At 61.7% G+C, this 27,955-nt stretch overlaps 2 protein-coding genes across 3 annotated transcripts; one reads left to right on the forward strand and one right to left on the reverse strand.

The window, feature by feature from the left end:
- The first annotated feature begins 1,519 nt into the window (after positions 1 to 1,519).
- ATG9B (autophagy related 9B) lies at positions 1,520 to 9,913 on the forward strand. 2 transcript variants are annotated; one of them, XM_036412673.2, is made up of 15 exons: positions 1,525 to 1,943; positions 2,346 to 2,490; positions 2,620 to 2,663; positions 2,801 to 2,865; positions 3,021 to 3,182; positions 4,130 to 4,271; positions 5,660 to 6,414; positions 6,552 to 6,705; positions 6,898 to 7,077; positions 7,600 to 7,836; positions 8,015 to 8,148; positions 8,321 to 8,417; positions 8,601 to 8,724; positions 8,811 to 8,949; positions 9,112 to 9,913. In XM_036412673.2, exons 1-14 carry the CDS (start codon positions 1,941 to 1,943, stop codon positions 8,933 to 8,935), a joined length of 2,367 nt encoding a protein of 788 aa, XP_036268566.1. In that variant the 5' UTR covers positions 1,525 to 1,940; the 3' UTR covers positions 8,936 to 8,949; positions 9,112 to 9,913. The 2 variants fall into 2 exon arrangements, with proteins under 2 accessions (XP_036268563.1, XP_036268566.1); XM_036412670.2 differs by having other exon boundaries at positions 1,520 to 2,490.
- On the reverse strand, positions 9,798 to 27,761 carry NOS3 (nitric oxide synthase 3). The gene is made up of 26 exons (XM_036412652.2): positions 27,534 to 27,761; positions 26,193 to 26,295; positions 25,764 to 25,912; positions 25,432 to 25,594; positions 24,062 to 24,153; positions 23,848 to 23,989; positions 23,496 to 23,635; positions 23,214 to 23,388; positions 22,538 to 22,639; positions 21,838 to 22,032; positions 21,672 to 21,745; positions 21,399 to 21,543; positions 21,131 to 21,235; positions 17,365 to 17,432; positions 16,920 to 17,036; positions 16,650 to 16,824; positions 14,899 to 15,031; positions 14,701 to 14,779; positions 14,394 to 14,581; positions 13,754 to 13,926; positions 13,296 to 13,506; positions 13,117 to 13,204; positions 12,090 to 12,211; positions 11,195 to 11,343; positions 10,714 to 10,908; positions 9,798 to 10,619 (listed from the first exon to the last, which is right to left on the reverse strand). Exons 1-26 carry the CDS (start codon positions 27,692 to 27,694, stop codon positions 10,458 to 10,460), a joined length of 3,606 nt encoding a protein of 1,201 aa, XP_036268545.1. The 5' UTR covers positions 27,695 to 27,761; the 3' UTR covers positions 9,798 to 10,457.
- Between the last annotated feature and the right edge of the window lie 194 nt (positions 27,762 to 27,955).

The raw sequence follows: 27,955 nt of genomic DNA on the forward strand, positions 1-27,955 counted from the left end.
AGAAGGGGCCAAAATCTAAAATCCAGCCTAAATCGCGGGCCAAATGGTTTACTGAACAGTCATAAACTGTCATTGTGATGGAAACGCAGCGGAGTGCAGTGATGACAGCGCGGTGCGGGCCACATTGCAAGGCCTGGCGGGACGGATTTGGCCCGTGGGCCTTGTGTTTGACACATGTGCGTCTACTCCATGATTGAGAACCGCTGATATCGAGGTGCGGTGGCTTATCAGACGCATCTCCGCACAGGGGTCTTCCTCACCGCAGGCCGGGCTGACGAAGGCTCTTGAACCTGTTTAGTGCTAACTCCTTCCGTGTAATTACATGTTTGCGTCGTAGCTGCTTCCCCCACCGGCTGCGACTTCTTTTTCAGTAGTGGCTCTGTCTCAGTCACCTGTTCCCCCATCCCCTTCAAATGCCCGGCAGGAAAAAGTGCCCTTTAAATGGACTTGAGGGGGGCTTGAAGGGATGATTGTGGGGTGGAACTCGGTGAGAAAAGGTTCCAGGATTAGTATGAGGTTGGGCTGGGTATATGGAGAGGGTGGGTGGGAGGGGTCCTAGAGTGAGTGTAGCAAAGTATTGAGGTTGAGGGAGAACAGATGAAACCCCACAGAATCCATCTGGACGGATGTCTGAAAGTTCGTGGGGAATTCCTCACCCCTCTACAATGTGGGATTCCATTTGGGGCACTAGTGTGATATCTCTAGAAAGGACAGGTCTTGTTTTTGCAGCTCTGCCTCCTGATCAAGGATGAAACTATGCAAGACCTGGGCTAGTACCCCCCCCCCCCCCCATACACGGAAGGAGGCACAGAAGGAAAAATGGGCATTTCTAGACTCAAATGTTGTGGGCAATTCTGTGATTGCTTCCGTATTCTTCCAGTGAACAATCTGTCCACTCTCCGTTTCATGGGCACTGGCCCCTATGTCAGCCCTAATCCTCAGCCCAGGAGGCCTGACACCTGGGAGGCTGAGTCAGCACCTCAGACATGGGCTTCAGTAGGAAACCTGGTGATTCAGGACCTCAAGAATGGCGTTGGACAAGCCGCTGGACCAGCTGCCTCCTCCTCCTCACTGATGTGTCAACAAAGAACACAACTCGGTCAATTCATTCCTTGTCATCCAAATTATTGTTCCAGATCCCTGACCCCTGCTTCCCTCTGCTGGTTCAGTCCTGATGCTTCTCAGGGGCCTAATAAAACCTGGATCAGGGGTCAGGGGAGAGGGTTTCATTGTTCAAGAAGATAAAGAAGTAAACATAATGGACCCCCCCCCCCCAGGAACCCCACCTTTCTACTGTAAGCTCCAAGAGCCCACTTCTCACACACCAAATAGCTGCCTCTCCTTTCTCCCCTTCCTTTCAGTGCCCCCAACCTGGATGCAACATCGGGCAGTCTCCCTCTTCCCTTCCTGAGCACCATCAGACAAAGTAGGCAGCCTTTCCTTCCTTTCTTCCTTCCTGTTTTTGGTCTTAAAGCATTTCTCTGTTGATCACTGTGTGTGTGTGTGTAGGGAGAGAAGACATGCTTTTAAGAAATCAAAGATTTGCTATCTTGGCCCCATCGTCCTATAATCCTTTGATGGGTTTTCTTTTTGCTTTTGTTATTTTGGCTGCCACTCTCTAGCCTCCCCTTCCAGTCCTCTGGAGCTCTGAGGATGGGACACTAGATGTCTCCTCAGGTCTGTTTTTCAGCCTCCGCCTCCCCGGCTGATGCCCCGCCCAGGTGTGGAGGCGGGGCCGAGAGCTCAGGTGCAGGCTGCCCTGGAAGGGGGTGTGAGTGCTTGCATAGGTGACTGGGAGCTAGGACGCCTGGGGCCTGCCCCCACTGAGTCACTGTGTTGTTGTCACTGTCTTGTTAAAGTTCCTGCTCGGCCCCTCACACCTCGGTGGAAGCAGCAGCGGCTCCCGTCCTTCCAAACTTTCAGGAGAAGCCACCAGCCTGATGGTGAGGCGAATGGGCTGGGGGAGGAGCAGGGGACAGCTCGGGCAATGGGGAGATCTGGGGCCTGGATCAGTGCCCCTCCTCCCCATGCCACTGCCTCCTCTTCCTCCTCCTCCACGTCGAGGGCCTGGGGGAGGGAGGCTCTCCATCTTCTCTCTGTCCCCTGCTCCTCACACAAGAAGTGTGCCTTCCTCGGTTCCTCCCCCAGTCCTGGGGCCCTCCTGCCCAGCCGTACAGACCCCAGGGGCTTCTCAGTCTCCACACAGTGCCCTCCTCACCCCAGCCACACCCCCAACCCGGGCAGAGCCTGTGGTGACACCCATCACTGCTCCCCGCTCCTGGGGTTCCCATTCCACCCCACCCCCGGCTTCGGTGGCCGCCCCTCCTTCACGCCGATGCCCCCAGGACAATCCTGGGCTGCGGATAGGCCCTCTGATCCCTGAGCAGGATTATGAGCGGCTGGAGGACTGTGACCCCGAGGGGTCCCAAGACTCGCAGCTCCATGGGGAGGAGCAGCAGCCCCTGCTTCATGTGCCTGAAGGGCTCCGAGGTGAGCGTATGGGGTGGGGCTGGGGGGGGTGTGGGCTGGGAAGGCCTGGGGATTGAGGCAGCAGGGTGAGGGTGTGGGAAGCCTGCTTAGACGAGAGCTGAGCCCCATCACTCTCCCCTCTGTGCCCAGGCTCCTGGCACCACATCCAGGACCTGGACAGCTTCTTCACCAAGATATCCTTTGAATGGACCTGGCAGGGCAGGTGCCATCCGTGGCGGGACGTGAGGGTGCAGTGGGTGGGGGACTTACTGGCGTGTGAGGGGAGGGAGGCCCATCCTGCCTCAGGCTTGTTTCTTGACGCGCCTGCCACATCTACAGCTACCACCAGCGGAACGGCTTTGCCTGCATCCTGCTGGAGGATGTCTTCCAGCTGGGGTGAGAGCTGTCCCGGGAGTCCCTGTGCTTCTGGTCCACCCAGAGCCTCCCCAGCAGCCGGGGCCCAGCCACGTGGGGAGGGAGACTGAATCGGCCTGGAGGCGGTCAGCAGCCCCCTGCTCTCAGGGCTAATCGCCAAACTCCCGGCTCTCCAGGCAATTCGTTTTCATCATCACCTTCACGACCTTCCTCCTTCGCTGTGTGGATTACGACGTTCTCTTTGCGAAGCAACCAAATAACCGAACGAGACGTGGGCTGCCTCACAGCAAAGTGACTTTGTCGGATGTCATCCTACCGTCGTCCCAGTGTGCCCAGCGGTGAGCGACCACTGGTGGGAGTGGGTGAGGGAGACGGGCAGACAGGAGCCGCCTGTGTTTGTCCCTGGGCTGGATCATTGGTTCTCCAAGACTTGGGTCTCAGGAGACGGTTTAATCCAGGGCTGAGGAACGTCTGGCCCCATGTAAGGCCAGCGAAATCATCTGGTCTGGCCTGCCCAGGCATTATGGTGAGTTAATTAATATAGCAGGCTCATTTTTGAAAAATATATTTTATTGACTTTTTACAGAGAGGAAGGGAGAAAGATAGAGTCAGAAACATCGATGAGAGAGAAACATCAATCAGCTGCCTCCTGCAACCCTCCCCGCCTCCCCCCCCCCCCCCCCCCCCCCCCCCCCCCCCCCCGCCACGGGGCACGTGCCTGTAACCAGGTACATGCTCCTGACGGGAATCGAACCTGGGACTCTTGAGTCCGAAGGCCAATGCTCTATCTACTGAGCCAAACTGGCTAGGGCAGCAGGCTAATTTTTAAGTTAATAATTTTGTATGGCCTTGCAGATAATGTTATAAATATCTGAATGGCCGTTGGCAGACAAAAGGTTCCCCATCCCTGTTTTATACTCTTGAAGTTTATTGAGAACTCCAAGAACCTTAGCCTATGAGAATCATATCTGTAGACACCTTATTAGAGATGAAAGCTGAGGACAGCTGCAAAACCTAAGAGCACACATTCCATTGTCTGTCAGTGTGGAAAACTATGTCTATTCATGGAGAATGAGAATAAAACGTTAGTATTACCTGAAAAGTTTGACGTTGCAGACATTTTCAAAGTGTGAGACCCCACACTTAGAGAACCGCTGGTCTTACTGGATCTTCTTCATGACTTTTCCATTACTCCCAAGCCTTGTCTCCCTCTCTGTGGGGGTCCCACTTGTCTCCCTCTCTGTGGGGGTCCCACTTTCTCGCTTTATTACCCTCTACCCCCCAGGATCCACTCAAGCCCTCTGTTGGTCTTCCTTCTGATCCTGGCTGCAGCCTTCTGGCTGGTTCAGCTGCTTCGCTCCGTCTGCAACCTCTTCAGCTACTGGGACATCCAGGTGTTTTACAGGGAGGCCCTGCACATCCCCCCGGTGAGCTGGGTGGTGTGTCTGTGTGGAGGGTGCCATGATGGGAGGAGGAGGAGGGGCTGTACTGACAGAAGGGCCATTGGAAAGCTGGCGGAAGGCCTCATTGTCACCTGCTCTGGGCCCGAATAATGTTAGGAGGCACCACCATTACAAAGCACGGGGCCCCCTGCTAGTGAAGCTAGGTGGGTTCAGATGGGTTATAGAAAATTCCGTACAGTCACAAGCTTGTGATATTTACAGGAGGGGGGGAGGGGAGGGCTGGAAGGACAGGAGGCCGGGAGACAGGCCGAGCCTGGGTGCCGGGAGCAGGAAGGCGACGAGTCTCTGTGGGCATCAGTGAGGAGAGCGGCCCACGGCCTGCGTCTGTGTCCAGGGCTGTGGGGTGATCCCACACCCCGTTCTGGCTTTGCCCCCTGTGCACTCAGCAACTGCACAGACCCCTTCGCTGGCCTGGGTCCTGCTCTGCTCTTTCTTTCCTCCCTGTCTTGCTCATGCTCCTTGTTTTGTATCTAAGTCCCTCCTTTAAAGCACTGCTCTAAGGCTACCTCTGCAGCCAGCTTCCCTCGCTGCGCCTAGAAGTCTGGAGCCTTCTCCGTGTCCTGTACAGCGAGGGGAGAGGTTCTAGGGGAGCCCTAGCATAGCGCTAGGGAAGGTCCGAGGGCCAGGGAAGCTGAGGCAGCGAGGGCAGGAGTTAGACCATGGCTCACCCTTCTCTTTCTCCTTGTCTCTTCTCTTCCCTTCTCCCCTCTTCTTGCCAGGGGAAGGGGAGACCCTGGGATGGACTGGAGAGGCTGGCCCAAAGGGACTTGTCTAAGCCGGCCTGGGGCAGCTGGGTGAAAATGGGCTCCCATGAGGTGTGCAGAGGAGATCCCCGTGCGATCTGACGGCCCACCCCAGACGTGGACACAGCAGTGTCTTGGGAAGGTTCCTGTGGGGATGGCATGGGGTGGGGCTGGCCCCTCTCAGCATGTGGAGGCCAGAGGCGAGTGCTGGTCGGCCCCCGGCACTGAGGCCGCAGTGTCCTCTGTGTGAGGGACTGAGGGGAGGGAGGCTCAGGAAACTCTGCTCTAAGGAGCTGAGAGCAAATACCTGAAGAGCTTTATTTATGAGGTGTCGTGGGAAGCACATGACTCAGGGCCTCAGGAGTGGCAGGGCCGCGGGGAACAATGCAGACGGGGATGAAAGGAAGTAGGAAGGGCCCCGGTGCTGACACAGTTTAGGAAGGGCAAGGAGGGCAGACCGGTGACGGGCTTCCCACTTGAGGACGACAGAGGGGAGGGCGGGGCGGAGGCGCTAGCTCTGGGTGTAGCTCTGGGCTGGTGAGCGTGGGCATCACCGTGCAGAGGAACCCAGATGGCGGGTCTCATTCCCCCCCCCCCCCCAATCCCCAGGAGGAGCTCAGTTCCGTGCCCTGGGCTGAGGTGCAGTCGCGCCTCCTGGCGCTGCAGAGGAGCGGGGGTCTGTGCGTGCAGCCGCGGCCGCTGACCGAGCTGGACGTCCACCACCGCATCCTGCGCTACACCAACTACCAGGTGGCGCTGGCCAACAAGGGGCTGCTGCCCGCGCGCTGCGCGCTGCCCTGGGGAGGCAGCCTGGCCTTCCTCAGCCGCGGCCTGGCGCTCAACGTGGACCTGCTCCTCTTCCGAGGGCCCTTCTCGCTCTTCCGCGGGGGCTGGGAGCTGCCGGACGCCTACAAGCGCCAGGAGCAGCGGGGCGCGCTGGCCGCGCGCTGGCGGCGCACCGTGCTGCTGCTGGCCGCCGCCAACCTGGCGCTGAGCCCGCTGGTGCTGGCCTGGCAGGTGCTGCACGCCTTCTACAGCCACGCCGAGCTGCTGCGGCGCGAGCCGGGCGCGCTGGGGGCGCGGCGCTGGGCCCGCCTGGCCCGCCTGCAGCTCCGCCACTTCAACGAGCTGCCGCACGAGCTGCGCGCGCGCCTGGCCCGCGCCTACCGGCCGGCCGCCGCCTTCCTGCGCGCCGCCGCGCCGCCCGCGCCCCTGCGCGCGCTGCTGGCCCGCCAGCTGGTCTTCTTCGCGGGCGCGCTCCTCGCCGCGCTGCTCCTGCTCACCGTCTACGACGAGGACGTGCTCGCCGTGGAGCACGTGCTCACCGCCATGACCGCGCTCGGGGTCACGGCCACGGTGGCCAGGTGCGACGGGAGCTGCCCAGGGAGGGGGGGTATTCCTCCGATTTGGAGCCGAGTTCTCCCCCACCCCCAGCCCTGCCTCTCCGTCCGCACAGCCTGCTAAGCTCAGGCACCTTTCCCGCCCGGACCCCGCCCTCCAGGTCTTTCATTCCCGAGGAGCAGTGCCAGGCGCGTTCCCCGCAGCTGCTGCTGCAGGCGGCCTTGGCCCACATGCACTACCTCCCAGAGGAGCCCGGGGCCGCCGGCAGGACCAGCGCTTACCGGCAGATGGCGCGGCTGCTGCAATACCGAGCGGTGAGGATCCAGACCCCAGCGGGGCTGCTCCGGTGGGAAGCTGTGCAGCTCCTGGTCTCTGGAAGAGCTTGGGACAAATGGCCCGGGGCTGGCAGCCCGGGAGTGACTGGCCAGCATCCCTGGCTAGCATCCTGAGGGTCTCTTGGTCATGGTCACCCTCAGCAATCCCTTCTTAATCCCCTTCCTCCCCAGGTCTCCCTCTTGGAGGAGCTCCTGTCCCCTCTCCTCACCCCACTGTTCCTGCTCTTCTGGTTTTGCCCTCGTGCCCTGGAGATCATTGACTTTTTCCATCATTTCACTGTGGATGTGGCTGGGGTTGGTGACATCTGTTCCTTTGCCCTCATGGATGTGAAACGCCACGGCCACCCTCAGGTTAGAGTCCTTCCCAGGATGTGCGGGGTGATGGTTAGATAAGGGGTTGCCTCCCAGTTCGCTGGCTTGCCACCTGTGACCTTGAGCTAGTCACTTCCCTTCCCTGTGCCACAGTGTCCGTGAGGACAATGACTGTAGCCAATGGACCAGGCTGTGTAAGGATTACATGACATCATGTGTGTGTGATCCTGACGCCAGTAATGGAGGGAAGGCCACAGAGAGGCTGAGAAATGGGCTGGTCTGTGGTTGGGGATGGAGTAAGACTGGCCTTCCCCACCAAGGCCCCACTTGCCCTAGGGTCTGCCGCGTGTAGTTGGCAAAACACGGAGCCCACACCAACTTCTGTGCTGGGCCTTGACCCAGGTCCCAGCTCTGCTGCTGTATTTTCGGGTGACCTTGAGCAAGTGTCTCTTGTGGCCTCTGTTCTTTCGTTGAACACGGGGACTAGTGTTTCCTGCCCCTCATTCCCACGAGGCTCCACTGCAGTGACAAACGCAGTGTCCGCGGCTTTTTCTCTCTCAGTGGCTCTCGGCCGGACAGACGGAGGCCTCGCAGGCTCAGCGTGCAGAGGATGGGAAGACTGAGCTCTCCCTGATGAGGTTCTCCCTGGTGCACCCCCAATGGCGCCCCCCGGGGCACAGCTCCAAGTTCCTGGGGCAGCTTCGAGGCCGGGTCCAACAGGATGCAGCCGCTTTGGGTGCCACCTCGGTTCGCAGCCCTGTCACTCCGGGGGTACTCAGCGACTCTTCTTCACCTCTGGTGAGCCTAGCCTGGCCGGCCGGCCGCCCTCACCTCCGCCCCGCCCATCTCCCCTCCCTCTGCCTCACCTTTTGTATTTATTAGCCTGCTCACTCACTGCTCCCGCCTGCTCTCCGGCCCTGCTGAGACCTCCTCCCACTTCTGTCCTCTATTCTGACCCGTCTTCCCTTGCTCCCAGCCGGAGGCCTTCCTGGCTAACCTCTTGGTGCACCCCTTTCTGCCTCCCCGGGACCTGAGCCCCACAGCCCCTGGCCCAGCTGCAGCCACTGCCAGCCTCCTGGCCTCCATCTCCCGAATTGGCCAGGACCACAGGTGAGGGTTGGGGGCCTCCAGTTGAGGGGAGCAGGGGTGGTGGGGCTGGTCCTCTGAGAGGAGGGTACAGGGTGTGGGAGCGCTGTGGGTGATTGGGAAGGGGAGGTCAAGCCTGGCTCTCCCTGTGGGATACTGGGGGAGGCACATGTCTTTGTGCCACCCTCTGTTCCAGCTGTGTGTCCCCTGGAGGGACTGGGGGCCCGAAGCTGGCCCAGCTACCAGAGCTTGCTTCTGCTGAGATGAGTCTTCATGCCATCTACCTGCACCAGGTGAGTACAGAGGTGCAGAAAGGTGTGGGGAGAAAGCATCTGCCCAAAATAGAGGCTGAGGAGGGGAAAGGGGTACCCAGCAGGGGCTGGGGAGGATGCTTCACAGCCCTCTGTGCCCAGCCCAGGGCCTGGGCCTCGTGCTGGGAGCGGGAGGGAGTCCTCATTCCTTTTCCTTCCATGAAGCTCCATCAGCAGCAGCAGCAGGAACCGTGGGGCGAGGCCTCAGCCTCCTCCCAGTCCAGGCCCTGGTCCAGCCCCCCGCAAACGCTCTCGCCTGATGAGGAGAAGCCATCCTGGTCCAGTGATGGTGAGGCGGTCAGGGTGTGCAGGGGACGGGTCCTGGGCAGATAGCAGGCACCGGGGCACCGCCCGGCTGACGGCTTTTCTCATTAGGCTCCAGTCCCGCCTCCAGCCCCAGACAGCAGTGGAGAACCCAGAGGACCCAGAATCTGTTCCCTGGAGGCTTTCAGACCATGGACACTCAGAAGGAGCCTGGCCAGGCCCATAGCACTGCCTGAGAGGGCTCCTCAGAGTCAGTATTGTCTGATGGGGCGGGGGAGGGGATGAGGAGGAAGTTAGATGGAACCAGACTTGGAGGAATGGGAACAGGGGTGGGTATTTGAGGCGAGGGGGATGGTCATCTCTGGAACCCAACCCCCCTGGACTGCTTGCCAAGGGGCTTCTCCTCCCTCAGGTTCCCCAGCTTCTCCAGCCCAGGAGATCAGAAGAGGTGGAGTGGAAGAACCCGCCACGCCCTCTTTGGGGACGCCCCAGAGATGCTTCAGTTGGGCAGGACTTGAGGGGCAATGACCAACTGGCCCCAGAGAGCAGAGAAAAAGTAGGAGAGGAGATGCCAAGGGCATCTGAAAACAAGTCCTAGAGACAATCCCCACATGGAGAGAAGGGGAATCCCCTCCCCCATTAGCTGTCCGGGACAGTGCCTGGGGAGTGGCTTCAAGGTGGGGAGGCCAAGCTAAGTGTACGGGAAACAGTGAGGGACGTGACTGGAGGCAGCTGGTTCTTCAAGTTCCCATGGGACTTGTGGAGGGGACACGGGGACTTAGGAGTGGAAAGACTAGCGAGGGCTGATGTTTTTGGAGTTCGGCATCGGTGTGACGGTTGAGGAAGTGGGTGTGGCTCCCCATCCTGCCTGAAACCAGTGGTAAGGGTTGCTCATCTTTACGACCTTGGTCTCCAGTGTTCCCATTCCTGGCAGCAGAGGGCGGTACTGCTTCTCAGCCAAGCGTGAGGGAGTAGCTCCCGGGAATGCCTGTGCCTGACAGAGCCTCACTCCCAGAGTTGAGTCAAAGCGGAGTATGCAGGATAGGACTGCTCTCCAAGAATCACCACCCCACGTCCGCACAAGTTAAAAGACAGAGCTTGTCATTCAGTAATTTTAATCCACAGGGCTGGGTGAGGCATCTCGGTTGCTCTCATAACACCTGGTCCAGTCTCTTATGGTGAATCTTCAATAATAAATATCTGAGTGATTTGGAGGTTAGGGTTCAAGATAAGATACTCCTGAGGGAGGAAAGGGAGATCTAAAATCCACCCAAAAGAACACGGAGAGGGCGGCTTAGTGGTTGAGCATCAACCTACGAACCAGGAGGTTACCTTCTGAGTCCTGCTCAGGGCACATGCCCGTGCTGTGGGCTCCATCCCCAGTGTGGGGCGTGCAGGAGGCAGCTGATCAATGATTCTCTCTCATCATTGATGTTTCTATCCATCTCTTTCCTTTCCTCTCTGAACTCAATAAAAAAAAATTTTTTTTAAAAAGAACACGAAGCAGGTGACAGGAGGCTTTGGAATACCACTGCGGGGAGGGGCCTTCCGGATTGAGTCAGACCCGAGGTAGGGAACCAGCCGAGAGGGAGAAAGACCTCGCTCACCCCCAGGTGTTAGGCGAGTGTCCGCAGACTCTGCACAGATGCGGGGAGGGAGGGAGAGGTGGCCGGGCCTGGGCAGGCCGAGGAAGAGCTGCGGCGCCCGTATGGATACGGCCTCTCTCCGTGAACTGGGTGGAAAGCAAGAGGAGGGCTCTCAGGGGCACGGGGTGTCTGGGCCGGGCGGGTCGAAAGCCCAGGGCACTGCGCTCCGCTGGTGCCGCTCCTGCAAGGAGAAACTCTGGGTGCGTATGCGGCTGGTCACCTCCTGGGTGCGCAGTGTGAGCCCGAAAATGTCCTCGTGGTAGCGTTGCTGATCCTGTGGGGACAACGACAGGTCAGAACGCGGCGGCGAGATCCGGCCCAGCAAGCCCGGCCCCCACCCACCCCGGCCGCCGCCCTCGCCCTCGCACCCGCAGCTCGCCGATGACGTCGCCCGCCTCGTCCAGCTCCATGTCGCCCTCTGCCGCCAGGATGCGCTGCACCGTTTGCAGGACGCTGGTTGCCATGGTGACGTCGCCGCAGACAAACATGTGGCCCCGCTCGATGCACAGCACTCGGTGCACCTCCGCAGCCAGCTCCGTCCGAAGGATGTCCTGCACGTAGGTCTGAAGGGGGCAGGGTTAGGGGCCCGTCCGGGCCAGAGTGAGCGGGGGTGAGGTCTAGAGAGGTGGGTGAAACAGGGGCGGGGCCTGGGGAGGGGGGTGAGACCCCAAGGGGCCTTGGGCCAGTGATGGGGGTAGGCGGGAGCTGAGGGGCCAGGCGGAGGGTGTTCACTGAAGGGGAGGGGCTGGGCTTGGGCCGGGGGTTTGCTCCCCCCCCCCCCCCCCCCCCCAGTGCTCAGCGGTCCTTCCCACAACCCTAGCTTCCCCTGTGCCCGCAGGGGGCCCGCACCTTAGGGCTGTCGGGTTCGCGGGAGAAAGCGGTGAGAACGCGGCCGAACACCCCGCGCTGCTGGGCGTCCTGCACCTCCTCGCGGTAGAGGTGGTCCAGCTGGGAGCACCGGCAGCCAAACACCAAGGTCATGGGGGCGGGCTGCAGCCCTGCAAGCGGCATGCTGGTTGGGAGAGCGGCCTCCGGGGCGCACCTCCTGCTGCTACTCCCGCCCAGGCTGACAGCCCGCCTTTGGGGCAGAAACAGTCACTCGGGGCTGTGTGGCTCCGAGGTGAGCACAGGACGCATTTCTCAGAAGCCTTCCTGCCTGATCCTGACTCACAGGGAAGCCCAAGTTCACCGGAGGCGGTGTCTCTCCTGGGCCCGTGGCCAGTGTTGTCGCTAGAACATGGGGCTCAGTACTCAGAGCTGCTGTCCTTGGCACCGTCTGAGCTGCAGTTCCAGGATTCTGTGTGGCTCCTTCCCTGCTCCAACCCATATTTCCCCCACCCTGAGCTCCCACACTCCCTACCTTCCTCCCAGCCTCAGCCCCCTTCCTGTGACTTACCGGAGGCCTCGGGCACCCTGTGCCCACCCGAACACCCTGTGCCTCTGGGTCCTGGCCTCACCTGGGTGAGTCTCCCTGGGGGCATTCCTGTCTTCGGAGTCTCAGCCCCATCCCCTCCCAGTTCTCTTTGTCCTCAATCCAGTCCAACCCCGACTTTGTGCCCAGCACCAGGAGGCCAGACCTCCCGGGCACTACCCTGGCCTCATGGCCACCCCTCCCCTCCATCTAATGAGCTTCTTTTCGCCCTTTGGCCCATTCGTTGCCCCCTTCCCTACCGGGTCCCTGCATTCCAGCCCCCACCTCTTTGTCCCGATGGTGACCCAGTCGTTCCCTTGGCCCCAGCCACACCTTTGCTCTCAATGTCGTGCAGCCGCTCCTGCCAGAATCCCCGGAAGGGGGCGATGCCGGTGCCTGGGCCCACCAGGATGCAGGGCAGGCTGGGGTCGGGTGGCAGCCGGAAGGACGGAGCCCTGGCGGACAGACATTTCGTCAGGCCTCCTGCTTCCCAGCTTCCCGTTCTTACCACCTCTGCAGGTGCAGAGAGAGTGCTCAGCTTCTGTGGGCAACCGAGGGGATACTTCGTCAGGGGCTGTGGCCGTGTCTAGTCCGTAGTGAGCACGCCGTGGTTAGTGACTGAACTCTGCCAGCTGGTGAGAGGAAATGTGCTCACACCTGAGCTGAAGGACAGTTTGATGTCTCAGCTGAGGAGATTCAGAAACTAGGGGAAGGAAGGGAAGGACGTCTCTTGTTTATGAGTCCCCTGAGTGTGCTCATTGGTCTCCACATTGGCCGGTGTTTGTACTGAGTAGGTCACAGCTTATTGTAATTTCGCCTCCGGAATGGGGTTGGGTCACTGGGCCCAGCTGGTGCCATCCTGGGGACTCTTCATTGCCCCGTCTGAGACGTTCGGCTCCTCGCTGCTAGGTGGGGCCAGACTGACACGGCTGAGGGGAGGGTAGCCTGAGTCCTCCTGATGCCACGGTAACTGAACTAGCTCTTCCTGGGCGGGTAGGGGCCTGTCCTTGAACAGGCACAGTGCCAGGTGCTGCGCCTCCCGCCCGCAGGCGGAACCCCAGCCCTGCCTGCGGGAGCCGCCGTGTCAGAGTGGGACCCTACGTCCAAATGGCCAAAGGCCCACGGCTTAGCCCACGTTCTGAAGTGGCTTAGCTGGACACCCCCTCCCCACCCCCCGATATATGACGTAGGTCTTCCCTGCTCCCAGTCACCCCCTCTCCAACGCTTCCAGCCTCCCCCAGCGCAGCCCCCACAGAGTCCTCCCTCTGTCCTGGCCGCCCATGTGGCACTTTCCCTGCCCAGGCTCGGAAAGACATCCTCTTCTTGTCCGTCCGCCCCCACCCCCGAAGGGCTCACTCACCCCCGGATGAAGCAGGGCACGGGGTCTCCGGCCTTGAGCTGGCTGAGCCACGTGGAGCAGACACCGTAGTGCAGGGGACCCAGCCCGTCTGGTTTGGGAGGAGAAGCGGCCAGTGAGGGGCCCATTCCAGGGTGCCCCTGTGGCCCTGGGCCTGGCCCTGCCCCGCCTCCCAGGCTCACCCTGGGTCCTGTATGCCAGCACGGCCACGGTGAGGTGGATCTCCCGCGGGTGGGCGCTGGGCGCGGAGCTGACGGAATAGTACCGGGGCTGGAGCAGGGGCAGCTGGGTGAGGAGCAGGGGGGCGGGCAGCGCCACCGACGGGAACTGCTCCAGCACCTCCAGGAGCGTGGGGCAGCGGAACCACTTCCACTCCTCGTAGCGCCGGGGGTCCTGCGGGCGGGCCGGGGCGCAGTGTGCTGGAACCTCCCTCCCGCCTGCTGACTCCGCGTTTGGCCCCACCCACGCCCCGCCTTCCCAGGCACCGTCTCTGTGCCCAGCGCTTTCAGACCCCGAGGATCCGGAGACTCATTGGCAACTCCGGAGCCGAGCCGGGTCTTCGCGGGCTAGCCAGGCAGGCTCCCCTCCCCCCGCTCATCCAGCCCCACCAGCCCCTGCGCCCCACACCGCGGGCCCCCACCTGGCTGAGGGTCTCGAGCTCCTGCTGTTCGCCGGGCTCCTCGGCCAGGGTGCTGAGCAGTCGCAGGAGGCGAGGGCTGGGCGGGGAGGTGATGTCCAGGAAGAAGGTGAGGGCCTGGCGCAGCGTGCAGGGGGGCAGCCGGGGGTCCCGCACCCAGCCGGGGGGAGGGCCACCTGGGGGTCGTGCATAGGGGAGCGCTGAGGACGGGGCGGCCAGACTGGGGCGGTGATTGCTTCTTGGAGAGGACATGGGGCCTGGCCATGCCTCGTGTCATCGGTGACCGTGCCCTTGGAACTGTCTGGGCCGCCCCCACGTTGTTTCTTTGGGGGCCCTGGTTGGACTGGGTTGGTCTGGGCTCCTCTACTTCTCCCCTACCCAACTGACTTCCCCTCCAGGCTCGGGGGCAGCGGAATGCAGACAGAGCAGGCCGGTGGCCGGGGGGAGCTTTGGGAGGAGCCCGGGGCAGAGGCAGCCTTTGGGGTACAGTGTGCGGGGACAGGCTCAGAGAGGGGAGCCTCCTCTGTGGACTGGCCAGCTGAGCCGATGTGGCCGCCTTTGGCGGGTCCCGAACCCGGGAGCCTGGCGCTGTGGGGATGAGCCGGCCCTCCCTCAGTGCCACGCCGCAGCCCCAGCCCCTCACCAGGGCTGCCCTTCTCCAGCTGCTCCACGGCCACCGGCTCGCCGGGGGGCGGCGGGTCCTCCACGCGGCTCAGCAGGGCCTCCACCAGGCCGGGCCGGTTGGGCGGGCAGACGCCGATGTGGTCCCCGGGCTGGTACTGGAACCCCTCCTGGCCTCCGGTGTCCAGGCGCACCAGGATCGTGGCCCGGCTGCGGGGAGGAGAGGGGCAGTTACAGGGAGTGGGAGGCAACATGCGGGCATGGGAGGGGGCCAGGGTCCGGGGACGGAGGGGCTGGAACAGGTGTGTGTGGTGGGGAGTCTTCCTCACGTGGACTTGCTGCTCTGCAGGTTTTCCACTGAGAGGACTGTGGCCTGGAGCATCTTCCTCCTGTGCACATGGATCAGGCCTGGGTGTGGGGAGGGGGCGGGAGACCAAGTCTGAGCCAGGGAGCGGGTGCCTCAGAGTTGGTCCTGGGACCTGGCGGGTCCAGAGGGCCAGCAGGGGCGGCGGGAGGGCAGGGCGCACCTGGCAGCAGTTGGAGGCCCTCGGCCTGGGCGCTGAGCCGGTAGCGCTGGCGCTTCCAGCTCCGCTTGGGGCTGAATATGTCCCGGGCGGCGGCCTTGGCGTCTTCTCCCACGCAGAAGGTCTCGCAGGAGGCCTGAGGGGTGGTGACAGGGGCGCTGAAACTCAGGGGGGCTGACGGGGGCGTGGGGCTGGCCTGTTGGGTCCCTAGCTGCCACTTTCCTGGGACTGTGGGAGCGGGGGGCACCCCCCCGAGGCTCACAGACGCCTGGGATCGGCTGCCGTCGTGGCAGGAGGGAGGATGGGGCTGAAACGGAGGCTGCGGCCGTGGCCCCTCGTTCTTGGGGCCACGCCCCGCCTGGGCCGTGGTGCTCGCGGTCCCTCTGCACAGATTTCTGTCTCAGCCACGAGTGCTGTGATCTGGGGAGTGTTGGTCTCGTGTCCCCAGGAGCAGTGCTTGGGGCATGGGAGCACCCGCTGAATGAGCCTGCCGTTCTGTGCTCAGACCTGCAGTCAAATGCTGCTCCTGCCCTCACAGTGAACTGCCCGTGTCCCTGTCTTCACACCTCACTGGGTCCGGAGAGGATGAAACGAGATACTTTATGTAAAGCTCTTAAGAGGCCGTGGAGGGGCCTCTGGCAGTCCACTCTGCCCTGCACCCAACAGGGGCCGCAGGAGCCACCGCAGCCCAGCCCTGGAGGGTTCGTCGTCCATCAGTTTCTGCTCAGGCACAAGTCTGGCAAACCACGTGGCCAGCCCCCAGCCTGCAATCTCAGGCTCACCCAGCTGGGTCACTGCCTCTCTTCTCACCCTCACCGCCAGCCCTGCTAATCTTGCTTTGTGCGTGTGAAGTCTTATATCTCTTCCTTCCTTCCTGGGCCCCCTCCCTTCCTTCCTTCCTTCCCCCACTGCTGCCACCCCCGTTAGCCGGAGCCTTCCTGCTTCCAGCGGGGTGCACCTCCCGCCCCCCAGTGCCCCTGGACCAGGTCCCACTTCACGTTGTGCCCCTTCTCTTGTCCCGTTCCTGACCTCCGCTGCTTCCCCGTGTCCAGATTCCTAGTCTTGTTTTCCATTCCCCTCTTCTCCAATCGGAGCCTGTTTTTCCAGTTTGGCCTTCTCCCCAGCAAACCTCCACCTGTGCCAGGCGGCCCGCCCAGCCCACCTCTGGACACCCTCCTCCTCTCCTCCCCCCACACCCACTGCACTCAAGCCCTGGACCCCCTGCAGGACCAGCACTGCCCAGAGCACTGTCAGCTCTGGGAGAACCAGCCTCCTGCCGGTCCAGGCGTGATTCCCAGACCAGGCAGAGCTGCCTCTGCAGGGAGCCTGGCTTGGAAAGTCACAGGCCTGGGACTCACCCCCGGCGCCGCCCCAAGCCTGTCTGGCCTCGATTTCCTCTGTGCCGGCCTCAGCTCTACACTCACCTCTGCCCAGCCCTCTCGATCCTTTCCCTCTTCTCCATCCTGCCCCCTTGAGCCCTCCCCCTGTGCACTCGGGCCCCTCCTGCCAGGGCCTGTCTGCCCTCTCTTGTCCCCGCCAGCAGGCTCCATGTGGTTAGGGCCGTGCCACCCACTACTCAGGACTGAGCCAAACGAGGGCGGACTTTGGAAGGAACAGGAAGGGACCAAAACCCGCAGAGGACTGGGTGGCAGTGAGGCCTGGATAGTGCTGCAGGTCTCCGCGGGGCGGGGCAGGTCTGAGGGAGGGAGAACTGGGCCGGAGCAGTGACGGGGTCAGGGACAGGCCCGGCTCACCTGGAAGGCGGCCTGGGCCCAGCCGCGGAACGCCTCCTCCTGGCCACACAGCTCGTCGCCCTGGCCCAGAGGCAGGAGCCGCTCCCCGCCCAGCTCCTCCAGCCGCGTGTCCACCGCGCGGGCAAAGGCGCAGAAGTGGGGGTACGCCCGCGAGCCCAGGCCGAACACACAGAACCTGGGGGCGGGGAGCTGTCAGGGGACCCAGCCCGGTCCAGCCCCTGCGCCGCGGGGCGTGCCCTCCCGCTCGCCTCCCTCCCGGAGGCCCCAGACCTGAGGGTCCCCAGGGCCCCCGCGCTGTCCGTGTTGCTGGACTCCTTCCTCTTCCGCCGCCAGGAGGACACCAGCGGGTCTGAGCAGGAGACGCTGTTGAAGCGCATTTTGTAACTCCTGGCGAGAGAGGACACAGACAAGGGTGACACGGGGACCGGAGACACGGCCCAGGCCCCACAGCCAGGGCACAGCTTCGGGGTCTCTGCACTGGGGACGGGAAAGGCCCCGCCTGGGCTGGGCTTTGCTCTCTGGAGCTGTCTTGGAGTGGAGGCTGAGGGTCAGGCCTTGGGCTCTGCTCTGCCTCCTTCCCCTCTCTGAGGGACAGACGCCTTAGAGTCCTGAGGCCCGCAGGGGGCAGGCCGCCAGCTGGTTGGAGGCACAGAGGGGGAACTCTTCACACCTGCTTTCCTTTCCCGTCTCCCCTGCCCCCCCCCCCCCCACTCACTTGTGCTGTTCGGGCCGCGGGGAGCTGTTGTAGGGGCCCGACATCTCCATCAGGGCCTCTGCGAAACTCTGCGAGGGGAAGTTCAGTCTTAGTTATACGGAAGCTTAAGACAGAACCTGGCTGGACCTCATTGCTATTTGTAATTTCTAATTTGTTTTGAAATTTTCAAAGTGACTTTTTGAGAACATTCCAGAAACGTGTAAAGTAAAAGAGGAGGAAACCTGTGCCCATTTCTTCCCCCTAGTCTCACCCGAAGGCACGTGAATGCTTGACAGGCATTTGACCCTCTAGCCCGGTGGTTCTCAACCTTCCTAATGCCTCAACCCTTTAACACAGTTCCTCCGCGAGTGTTCCCCAACAGTAAAATTATTTTATTTAAAAAAATATATTGTATTGATTTTTTTACAGAGAGGAAGGGAGAGGGATAGAGAGCTAGAAACATCAATGGAAGAGAAAACATTGATCAGCTGCCTCCTGCACACTCCCCACTGGGGATGTGCCTGCAACCAAGGTACATGCCCTTGACCGGAATCAAACGTGAGACCCTTCAGTCCACAGGCTGATGCTCTATCCACTGAGCCAAACCAGTCAGGGCCATAAAATTATTTTTGTTGCTACTTCGTAACTGTAATTTTGCTATATTTACATCGTAATGTAAATATCTGTGTTTTCCGATGGTCTTATGCTCTTCAGCTGTGGTTCTCAACGTTGTCAACCACAGCTGAAGAGCCTAAGACCATCGGAAAACACAGATATTTACATTACGATGTAAAAATAGCAAAATTACAGTTACGAAGTAGCAACAAAAATAATTTTATGGTTGGGGGTCACCACAGCATGAGGAACTGTATTAAAGGGTCGCGGCATTAGAAAGGTTGAGAACCACTGCTCTAGCCCTTTCCTGTTGTCTATACACACATATCTGCATTTATAATTTTTTTAAAAGTAAAAATGGGACTAAACTGTATTTACCTGCTTTTTTTTTTCGTTATTTTTTAATATATTTTATTGATTTTTTACAGAGAGGAAGGGAGAGAGATAGAGAGTTAGAAACATCGATGAGAGAGAGTCATCGATCAGCTGCCTCTTGCACACCCCCTACTGGGGATATGCCCACAACCAAGGTACATGCCCTTGACCGGAATCAAATTTGGGACCCTTCAGTCCCCAAGCCGACGCTCTATCCATTGAGCCAAACCGGTTTCAGCTATTTACCTGCTTTTTAAGATGTTTCAGAGAGGAAGGGGATGGAGAGAGAGAGAGAGAAATATCAGTGATGAGAGAGAATCATTCATCAGCTGTCTCTTACACGCCCCCTACTGGGGATCGAGCCTGCAACCTGGGCATGTGCCCTTGACTGGAATCGAACCCGGGACCCTCCAGTCCACAGGCTGACACTCTATTCACTGAACCAAACCAGCCAGGACTTTACCTGCTTTTTATCACTAGTCTGTCATGGACCTCCCTCCAGGTCAGTACACAAAACTGCATGACTATGCTGTCTCCCATGACATGTACCTTTCACATATGAGCCCCCCTCACCCCCCTGACTGAGGAATCTGGGTGGTCTATGACCAAGCTCAGAGGCTCAGACTCTGCTTCCCCTTTGCCTGTTTCAGTAGTGTGGGCCTGGAAGTGGGATTGCTGAGCCAGAGGACTGCATCCGGCCAGAGGACCGCTCTTCCTCGCTGCCGTCCACACTGGGCATCAGGAGTCCTAAAGCTTCAGCCAGTGCTGCAGGCGGAAGCTGCACGGGTCTCCCTGCACCGCCGGGTCCTGCTGGCACGGACCCCTTCCAGGAGGCCGAGCCACATTCCTGCTGCCACGGACACAGCTTAGAGCTACTCAACCTTCAGGCAGGAAACAGCAAAATGCTGCCAGGCCATCGCATCCAGTGGTTCTCAACAACTGCAGATGTATTTGGGTCTGTCAGGTTCACATAACTGGCCTGTCCTGCCTTAATTTGATTTTTAAAACATTTTGTTGAAGTGCGACGTACAGACAGAAAATCAGACATGTTCACAAACCGAACAGACTGTGCAATCAGCATCCCACCAAGAAAAGCCACCAGCGTCCTATGAGTCAGCCTGGTGCCCCCTCCAGTCACCGGCCCGACCCCAGGGGCCTCGCTGGCCTGAGCACAGCCGCACAGGCGAGCGCCGCCTCTTGGTGACTTTACACAGAGCAAGGCCCATGGGGTGTGCGCTTTGCAGTCTGGCTTCTCTCACCCCGAGTGTGGTTTTGAGTCTACACTACGTTGTGTGGTTGTAATCCGTCCACTCTCCTCACTGTGAGGCGGTTCCGTATCCAGTCTGCGGCTGACAGCCCCTTGAGTTATTTCCGGTGTGGGGGCTGTGAACAATGCCGTTAGGAATATTCTCGTTTTTGCGATTAGTGAATATATCCCACTTTTGCGGGGAGTCCTAGGTTTGCTCCACTCTTTAAAATCTGAGGCTCACTCTGCATACAGGGAAATGCGCAGGAGTTAAGGGTGTAGTTCCATCCGTTTGGCAGTTAAAAAAGTTAAACATACATCTCCCCCATGACCCAGCCATTCCACTGCTGGGTATTTTTCTAAGAGAAATGAAAACATGAGCCCACAAAAGCCTTGCACAGGAATGTTCATAACAGCTTGGCTCACAATAGCTGAGCTCTGGACCCGGCCCAAGTGTCCGTCCGCAAGAGAGCGGAGGGAAACACTGGGGTGGTCACACAGCGACGCTGCAGACCACACCAGCAGCGGCCCCCGCCCCCACCCCCCCAGAGAACTGAGAGCAGGGCGAGCGAAAGAAGCTCCCCTTTCCTGCCTTCCTCAGGCAGATGGAACTAACCGGGCGACAGAAGTCAGAAGGCCTGCCGGGGTGGGGGTGGGGGGGAGGCTGTCTGGGAAGGGGTTGATGGGGGAGTTATTGACATGGGAACTTGTTAGAGTGATGGAAATATTCTAGATCTGGGAAGTGTTGCGGGTCACATGGGTGTAAATACTTTTACACTAAACAAAAGTTCATGGTTCTGCCGAAACCGGTTTGGCTCAGTGGATAGAACATCGGCCTGCGGACTGAAGGGTCCCAGGTTCGATTCCGGTCAAGAGCATGTGCCTTGGTTGCAGGCACATCCCCGGTGGGCTGTGTGCAGGAGGCAGCTGATCGATGTCTCTCTCATCGATGTTTCTAGCTCTCTGTCCCTCTCTCCTTCCTCTCTGTAAAAAATCAATAAATATATTAAAAAAAAAAGTTCATGGTTCTATTTCTCTTTAAAAGGGCTGACCAGGCAGCAAGGCAGGGGACAGGCTGACACCAGCATCCTGCTTCAGGCACTGAGAAGCCAGAGGCAGGGATGGATGGAGACAGAGAGCTTGAAAGATGATGGTTAACAATAACCGACTGGATGGTGGTGCTCAAGTTTGTTTGTTTCTTTTAACATTTGTTCAGAAAGTGAAGTTACCTAATCTGTTGACATCTGAACAGGGCTATTTGCTTCTGTTAAGAAGGAAAGCTGAGATTGCGTATGAAATGGAGCAGTCCTGTTTCCCTCACTGTCAGTGTCCCAGCGCACCAGGCAGAGCGCCTGGAGCGCGTTAACACCTGCGCTGGGAATGGAAATCCCTCCGGACGCAGTTAAACAGCCAGCAGCTTGGGGTGGGCTGGAGTGTGGCCGTGCAGGTCACACCTGGGGGACTCTCACGCTCGCCCACTTTCCATCATGGGGGGTCTGGCCCAGCCACCAGGTGCTGATTCTTCCCTCACCCCCTCCCTGCAGGCCTCACCTCTCCGTTCTCTGGGGGATCCCCGTTCCCAAACGTGCTGGTCACCACCAACACCAGCGTCTCGTGCTCCAGGGACACCACGTCATACTCGTCCATGCACAGGACCTGCGGGTGGGAGGACAGATGTCCTCGCTGCCTGGCCCTTCTCGCGCGGGCAGGCAAGACGCAGGCCCCGGCTCGGTCCCCGATTCCCTGTGGATTCCGGGATCCTGTGACCCTCTCCCATCCTGCCCCCCTCAGAGCCCTGCCCGTCCGGGCTCAGTCCTACCCGGGGGTCGAAAGCCTTCCGGAAGAGTCTCCCCAGCTGCTGCGCGTAGCTCTGGGCCCGGCCGGTCTCGGAGCCGTACAGGATCGTCGCCTTCACACGCTTGGCCATGACCGTGCCCATGAGTGAGGCGGAGATCTTCACCGCACTGCGGACGAGGGTGGGGTGAGGGGGTTCCAGGCACACAGAGCTGGGGTCTCCCCAGGCGCGTGGGCCAAGCAAGGTCTTGGGGCCTGAGTGGCAGGCATGGAGGGGTGGGTGAAGGGCGGCACCTACTTGGCCACTTCCTTGAAGGTCTTCTTCCTGGTGATGCCGGCGCCCTTGGCTCCACTGCCCTTCCAGGGATCCGGCTGCGGGGGTGGGGGAGGGGTGAGTAATGAGAACAGCAGCCCGGGGGCTGCCTGGTTAGAGCCGCCCTGGGGGCCAGCCGGTGGGTGGGCACCTGGTAGCGGAAGGCGGGGGACAGGAAATAGTTGACCATCTCTTGATGGAAGACAGGGGTGAGGCTGCCCGAGATGGGGGGCACGATCCAGGCCCAGTCGGCAGGGCAGCCCCCTCTGGCCTTCTGCTCATTCTCCAGGTGCTTCATGAAGGAGGAGGTGGCGGCGTGGTGGTCCACGATGGTCACCTTGGCCAGCTGGGCGAGGGGAGGGCGTGGCTTAGGCTCAGCCCGCAGGCCCCCTCACCCGTCACCCCAAACCCGACATACCCCGTGTCCTCCCAACCTCATGTGACCCCTGTCGTCAGCATACCAGGTCACTCAAAGCTCAGCAGACAACAGCAGCTCCGCCCCAAGCCCACTATCCTAAACTCTCCAGGCCCTTGGCAGTGCTCAGCAGGCACTACGCTCCGCGTGCTCGCTGGCATGAGTTTCCAGAATCCAGTGGGTCGCACAGACGTCGATGCCCAGGGTCGCCCGCCTGGGGACCAGAACTCCTGAGCACGCCCATGTTAGCTGGGCTCCCAGCACACACACGCCCATAGTGCAGCCCCTGGAGCAGTGTGTGCTGTGTGCGAAATGCAGGCCCCCGTGCCCATGGTGCCCGGCTGTGGGACTCCTTCCCACTGCCTCCAGCCCTGGGCCTCCCTGCCTGGCAGCCCTGCCCGCACACATGCCCTCCTGGCCACCTGGGCCTGCGCACCTGGTAGCTGTGCAGCACGGCCAAGTTGATCTCCACGGCCGCCTTGTCTTTCCACAGGGACGAGGTGGTCCGGGTGTCCAGGTCCATGCAGACAGCCACATCCTGGGAGCAGAGGGGCGTGGGTAGGCACGGGGTGGGGAGTTGTCCGACAGCATCTTTGCTTCAAACTCAGTGAGGTGGGTGGGTGGCCCTCTGGGGGGCCTGACTACCTAGTTTGGCGCTGGCTAGGGTCCTTGCCAGCAGGGGCGCCGCAGAGCAGAGACCTTGGCTCAGAGCTCTCCCAGCCCTGGGCCTTGATTTCTCATCTCTAAAACGGGTCTTCCAATTTTGGCTTTTGAGAATTTGATGAAAGCTGTAGAACTACAGGTTCTATTCCCAGGAAAATGACTAATACAGTTATCCCTTGAACATCAGGGGTTCAAATGGCTCCGGTCCTCTTAGACCCTGGTTTCCACAACTAGCCCTCGAAGTTCAAAGCCGTGGTGTTCAAGGGCCAGCTGTATTCCCGCATGCAGGCACTCACAGCCCTGGCGCTTTGAGGGCATGCCTCGCAGCTCTGGCCTAGGGGGCAGCCTGGCCTGACCGAGCTCCGCTTCTCCCTTTGCTGCATCCTGCCGCTCTGTTTACTGGGCAGGGCCCGGTGCCCGGCCGCCTCCCGCCCCTCAGCCGGGCTCACCTCCAGGATGTTGTAGCGGTGAGGGTCGCACAGGTTCCGCGTGCCGATCTCTGTGCTCATGTACCAGCCGCTGAAGGGGGCGGCGGGGAACTCCAGGCCCCCGATCTCCAGCAACATGTTGGACACGGCCGGGAGGGCGTACCAGCGCAGGCCCAGGGCCGCGAACCACTCCAGCCTGGGGCGTGGGGCACGGGGCTCGGGGTCAGGCCCCTGGGCAGACTTGCTGCCTGGCCACCCGCGGGGCCGCCCACCCCTCCACCGGCCGTTCCCGCCTGTGCTCACGTGGGGTGCTCCAGTGGCACCTCGAGGACTAGCTCGGGGGGCACAGTGAAGAGTTCTGGGGGCTCATCTGGGGCCTGGAGCAGCAGGGGCAGCACGTCGAAGCGGCCGTTGCCGGGGGTCCAGCCGTGCTGGATGCAGAGCTGAGGGCGCCGTTCATTAGCCATCGCCACCCTTCCTCCCGGGACCCTCAGGGGCTGGGTCTCTGTCCCGCCCAGGGACCCCTCTCTGGCATCACTCATCCTTCGTCTGGTGAGGTCCCCTCTCCCTGCTGCACTGACCCCGCTGACCGCCCACCCCGCACCTTCCCCGGAGCCCTCGCTGGATGCCGGCCCTCTCCCCGCGCTGTGCCCACCTCGGTGATCTCCACGTTGGCCGGGTCCCCTCGCACGGAGCCGTCCTGCTGCCTGTAGCCGGCGTAGCGCACCAGCTGGCTGTTCCAGATCCGGAAGTCTCCCCGGCCCGGGGCGCGCTGGGGGAACACGGTGATGGCCGAGCTGGCGGGAGAGAACGGTCAGCCCCACTCCTCGGCCCTGGGGCGGGCCGGGACTGGCAGGCCGCACACTCACCGGAGGTTGCCCCGGTTGGTGGCGTACTTGATGTGGCTGCAGATGTAGGTGAACATCTCCTGCGCGGAGCTGCAGTCCCGGGCGTCGAACACCTGGGCCCGAGGCAGGGAGGGAGGCAGGGTGAGGCCAGCCCGGGAGGAGGGTTGGCGGCAGGGAGGGCAGCGACCTCCGACCTCCGTCTGCAGTTGGATCTCCCCGTCTGAAGGCTGGGGGCCATTTGCTGGGAGCCCATTTCTCTCTCCTCAGGAGCTTCCCTGACCTCCTGAGGTTTGCAGCCACACGGACCCTGCCTGCCCTGAGCCCCACCCCCGGATAGCCTGCTCTGCTCCTTATCCCACCCTACAGAGGAAGACTGGCACTTGGCACAGCGGAGGGACCCAGTCACTGCCCTGGGGAGGGGCACCAAGGGGCGGGAGGCCACCTGGAGTGTGGGTGGTGGCTCCCTACTATTCACGGTGTGTAAGCGAAAGCGAGGCAGGCGACGCCAGGCGGTCACCGGCTCTCCCGGCTCATGGGCGCTGGGGAGGGAGGTGGCTGTGTGGGCTGGCTTTCTGGTGCCAGGGGAGCCTTCCCTCTCTGCCGAGGGCGGAGGGGCCTCCTGTTGGTGACCAGGCAGGAGGTGGCAGGGGCTGCCCTGGGGCCAAGGAAGGGATACAGCAGTGAGTGGGGTGGAACATGGAGGCTCTGATGGGTTCAGAACGGAGCTAGAGCTCGGAACCACTTAAAGGGCCATGCACGTGTCAGGCAGACGGCTCTCCTTCCACTGGAGGCTCCTTTGGGATTGGATAAGCCCGTGGCTTTATTCCAAATTCTCTGGTGGTCAGTTATAGTAGGAGCCAGTTCCCCTGTGGGTCAGCTTGCTCCCCTGAGTGCCACCGTCTGTCCCAGGAGCCCAGGCGTGCTCTGAGTCACGCGGCAGGGCTGTGACAGAGGGCGTGGGCTGAGGCACCGGGGGTGGAGGGGTAGGGGGCGAGGGTGGGGGTGGAGGTGGGGGGCGGGGGTGGGGGTGAGTGGGGGGTGGGCATGGGCTGAGGCATGGGAAGGGGGCTGGAAGGGAGCAGTGTGTTTGGGGTGAGGGGTCTAGGCTGGGCCAGGGAGGCCCGCATGGGAGCGGCAGTCTGGGCTTTTCCAGAAGGCTGCTCCATGGCTCTGACAGCCCCTCATGGACACGGTGAGGCGGGTGTTTCTCTGCCGCAGCAATGGGGGTGTACCTGGGCCGGGGTTCCCGGGGGCGCCAGTCTCTGGGGGAACAGTGGGGATCTTCCCACTGCTTGGGACCCCCCCAGGGAAGCACCAGGAGCTGCCTGCACCCCTCTTGTCCCTTTCTGTGCCCCCCACCCCCGTCCTGGGTGCTTGCTAGTCAGCCACACCTGCAGCTTGCCCCACTGGATCCGGCCCACGCAGCGTGGGGCGTTGCGCCAGGCCTGCTTGGCCCCGAACACCAGCTCGCTCTCCCGGAGCTGGTAGGTGCCCGTGGCCGCCACCTCGGCTTCCACCTCCTGGAGACGCTGCTCGTGGGCCTGGGAGCCGCTCCTGCAGAGGAGAGGGGAGCAGAGGGAAGTCGGGGGGGGTGGGGGGGCGGCGCGGAGAGCCCCCTGGGCCATGTGGGTGTGGGGGAGGCCCGTGGCGCTGACGTGTGGGCCATATCCGATGGGGGAGTGGACCGGGCAGGACGGGGCTGTGGGGTCAGGTGGGGTCACACCTCTTGATGGAGCTGTAATACTGGGTGATGAAGTCCCTGGCCTGGCTCAGCAGCTGCTCTGTGGGTGGGGAGCCCTGGGCGGGCCGGCTCTGCAGTTTCCGTGGAAACACCAGGGAGCCCAGGCAGCGGCGTGGGGTGCAGGGCCCGTCCTGAGTTGGTGGGAGCAGAGGTGGAGAGGGCAGGGAGACAGGAACCAGGGGTGGGGGGCAGAGGGAGGTTGAGTCAGTAGGTGTGAGTTCAGGGCTGGGGCTGAGACTGGAAATAGGATGAGGTTGGGCTGGGTGAGGGCAGGACTTGGGGCAAGGGCTGGCGGCTGGGAGTCCTGAGTGCCCTGCCCGTCCCTCAGCTCCTCCGGGTCTTCTCAGTCTGGTCTCCTGGCCAGTTCAGGAGGGACCAGCCCTTAGCCAACGGGGCGGGGACTCCCCTTACCTGCTGTGCCTGGGCGCTCAGGGTGTCATAGGTGATGCTCCCCACCTCCCAGTTCTTCACACGAGGAAACCTGGGCCCCTCCGGGGGCCGGGTCAGGGGGGGGCTGTTGGGAGCAGGGAGTGTGTTTCCCTTTGGATGAACCCAGGGCCCCACTGGCAGCACCAACACCCATTGGTTTGCTGCTTTCTTACATTTTCCCTCCCCTCCCGATAGCCCTTGGAGGTAGGCGATGTTTGCCTCCCATTCGCAGAGGAGGGACCGGACTGGGGGCTCAGAGAAGTTACGTATCTTGCCAGAAGCCGCACAGGCAGCGCTGGCCCTGTCCACACACAGCACTCCCACCCCCCCACCGCCCCCCCCCCCCCCCCACCGCCACCGACGTGGGGCTGCTGGCCCAAGGCCGGGTCCTCACCCCCCTGCTGGGCCCACTTCACCCCTTCTGAACACGGGGTGTCCAAGCCCCCGAAGCTGCCATGAGCTCTGCCTGGAAGTACGTGTAGAGGCCGGTGCCCAGCAGGGATTCTCAGCCCAGATTGCCCTCCTCACTCACACCCCTCCTGACAGTAGCCATCGTGTGAAGGGAAGCCTCGGAGGCCTTATCACTTCCTCCCAGAGCCGCCAGGCCAGCCCCCGGGAGGAAGGGAGGGCCTCAGGCCGAGGTGCGCCTGTGCGGAGACCTTCCCCGGAGCTGGCTGCAGCCAGCCGCCCGCCAGCCCGGCTCCCCACCTGGACTCCCGCTTCCTCCCTCCGGGGACCTCTGCCCCAGGGGCGCCCCTTCTGGGGGCTGGGCCGCCCCATTACTTTTGAGGTCGATGGCCACTGGGAGGAGGGGCCCGGAGCAGGGGAGAAAGACCTCAGCCTCCCACCCCAAGGACCTGTGCCTGGCTCTCCCTTTCCCTGAGGCCTGTCTCCTTGGTCTCCTGTAACCGTCACCCCAGCAACTTTCTTCCGTTAAATAATCTCCTGTTTGTGGGAGCCTGGTCCTGAGCTAGAAGCTCACAGCAACCCCGTGGAGTAGGTGCGCTGTAGCTCCCCTGTGTAGGGTGAAGGCTCAGAGAGCTTCAGCAGCTTGCTCAAAGTCAAACAGCTCTTGGCAGCAGAGCAGCATTCAAAGCTGGTAAGCTGGTGGCCTCTCCTCCGACTTCCACCTGCTGCCTGCTGCCTGCTGCCCTGGGCCTGGTCTCCTGTTCGAGGGCCCCTCACGCCCTAACCCTCATGGTCCTGCTCTGTCCACACCGACATCCCTTCTGCCCTGGCACCCTGGCCCTCCTGGCTGGGCTGCAGGCTCCCCCCCTTCCAAGCCCCGTGTCCGGGCTCTCCCGTCACCTGCTCCTGGCTCACCTGGGGTCCGGCGCGGTCTGGGGTACGGGTGCTGGCGGCTTGCTGGGCTCCGGGGCTGCAGGCGAGGCCGGGCCTTGCTTGCCGCACAGGCTGAGGCCCAGCCCCAGTCCCAGGCCGCAGTGTGGCCCGGGCTCCTGGCCCACGCTCTTCAAGTTGCCCATGTCGACCTCGCTCCAGCTCTGCGTCTCTGAGCGGAGCCCGGCCTTTTCCTTAGGAAGGGGAGGGGGCTCTCCGCTGGCCCTCGCCCCGCCCCGTCCACACACAATGGGACAGGAACAAGGCAGCTGGGAGGCTCTAAAGCCTCGGGCTGCATGCCCGCCCGCCCACAGGGTGGGGAGCGGACGCCTGGGTTCCGCTCCAAGGACTGGGGCTGATAAGTGGGAACCCAGGTGTCCAGCGGTGTTCTGGGGCTGGAGTCCAGG

The sequence above is a fragment of the Pipistrellus kuhlii genome, unplaced genomic scaffold (assembly GCF_014108245.1).
Source record: "Pipistrellus kuhlii isolate mPipKuh1 unplaced genomic scaffold, mPipKuh1.p scaffold_m20_p_47, whole genome shotgun sequence".
NCBI classification, from domain to species: domain Eukaryota; kingdom Metazoa; phylum Chordata; class Mammalia; order Chiroptera; family Vespertilionidae; genus Pipistrellus; species Pipistrellus kuhlii.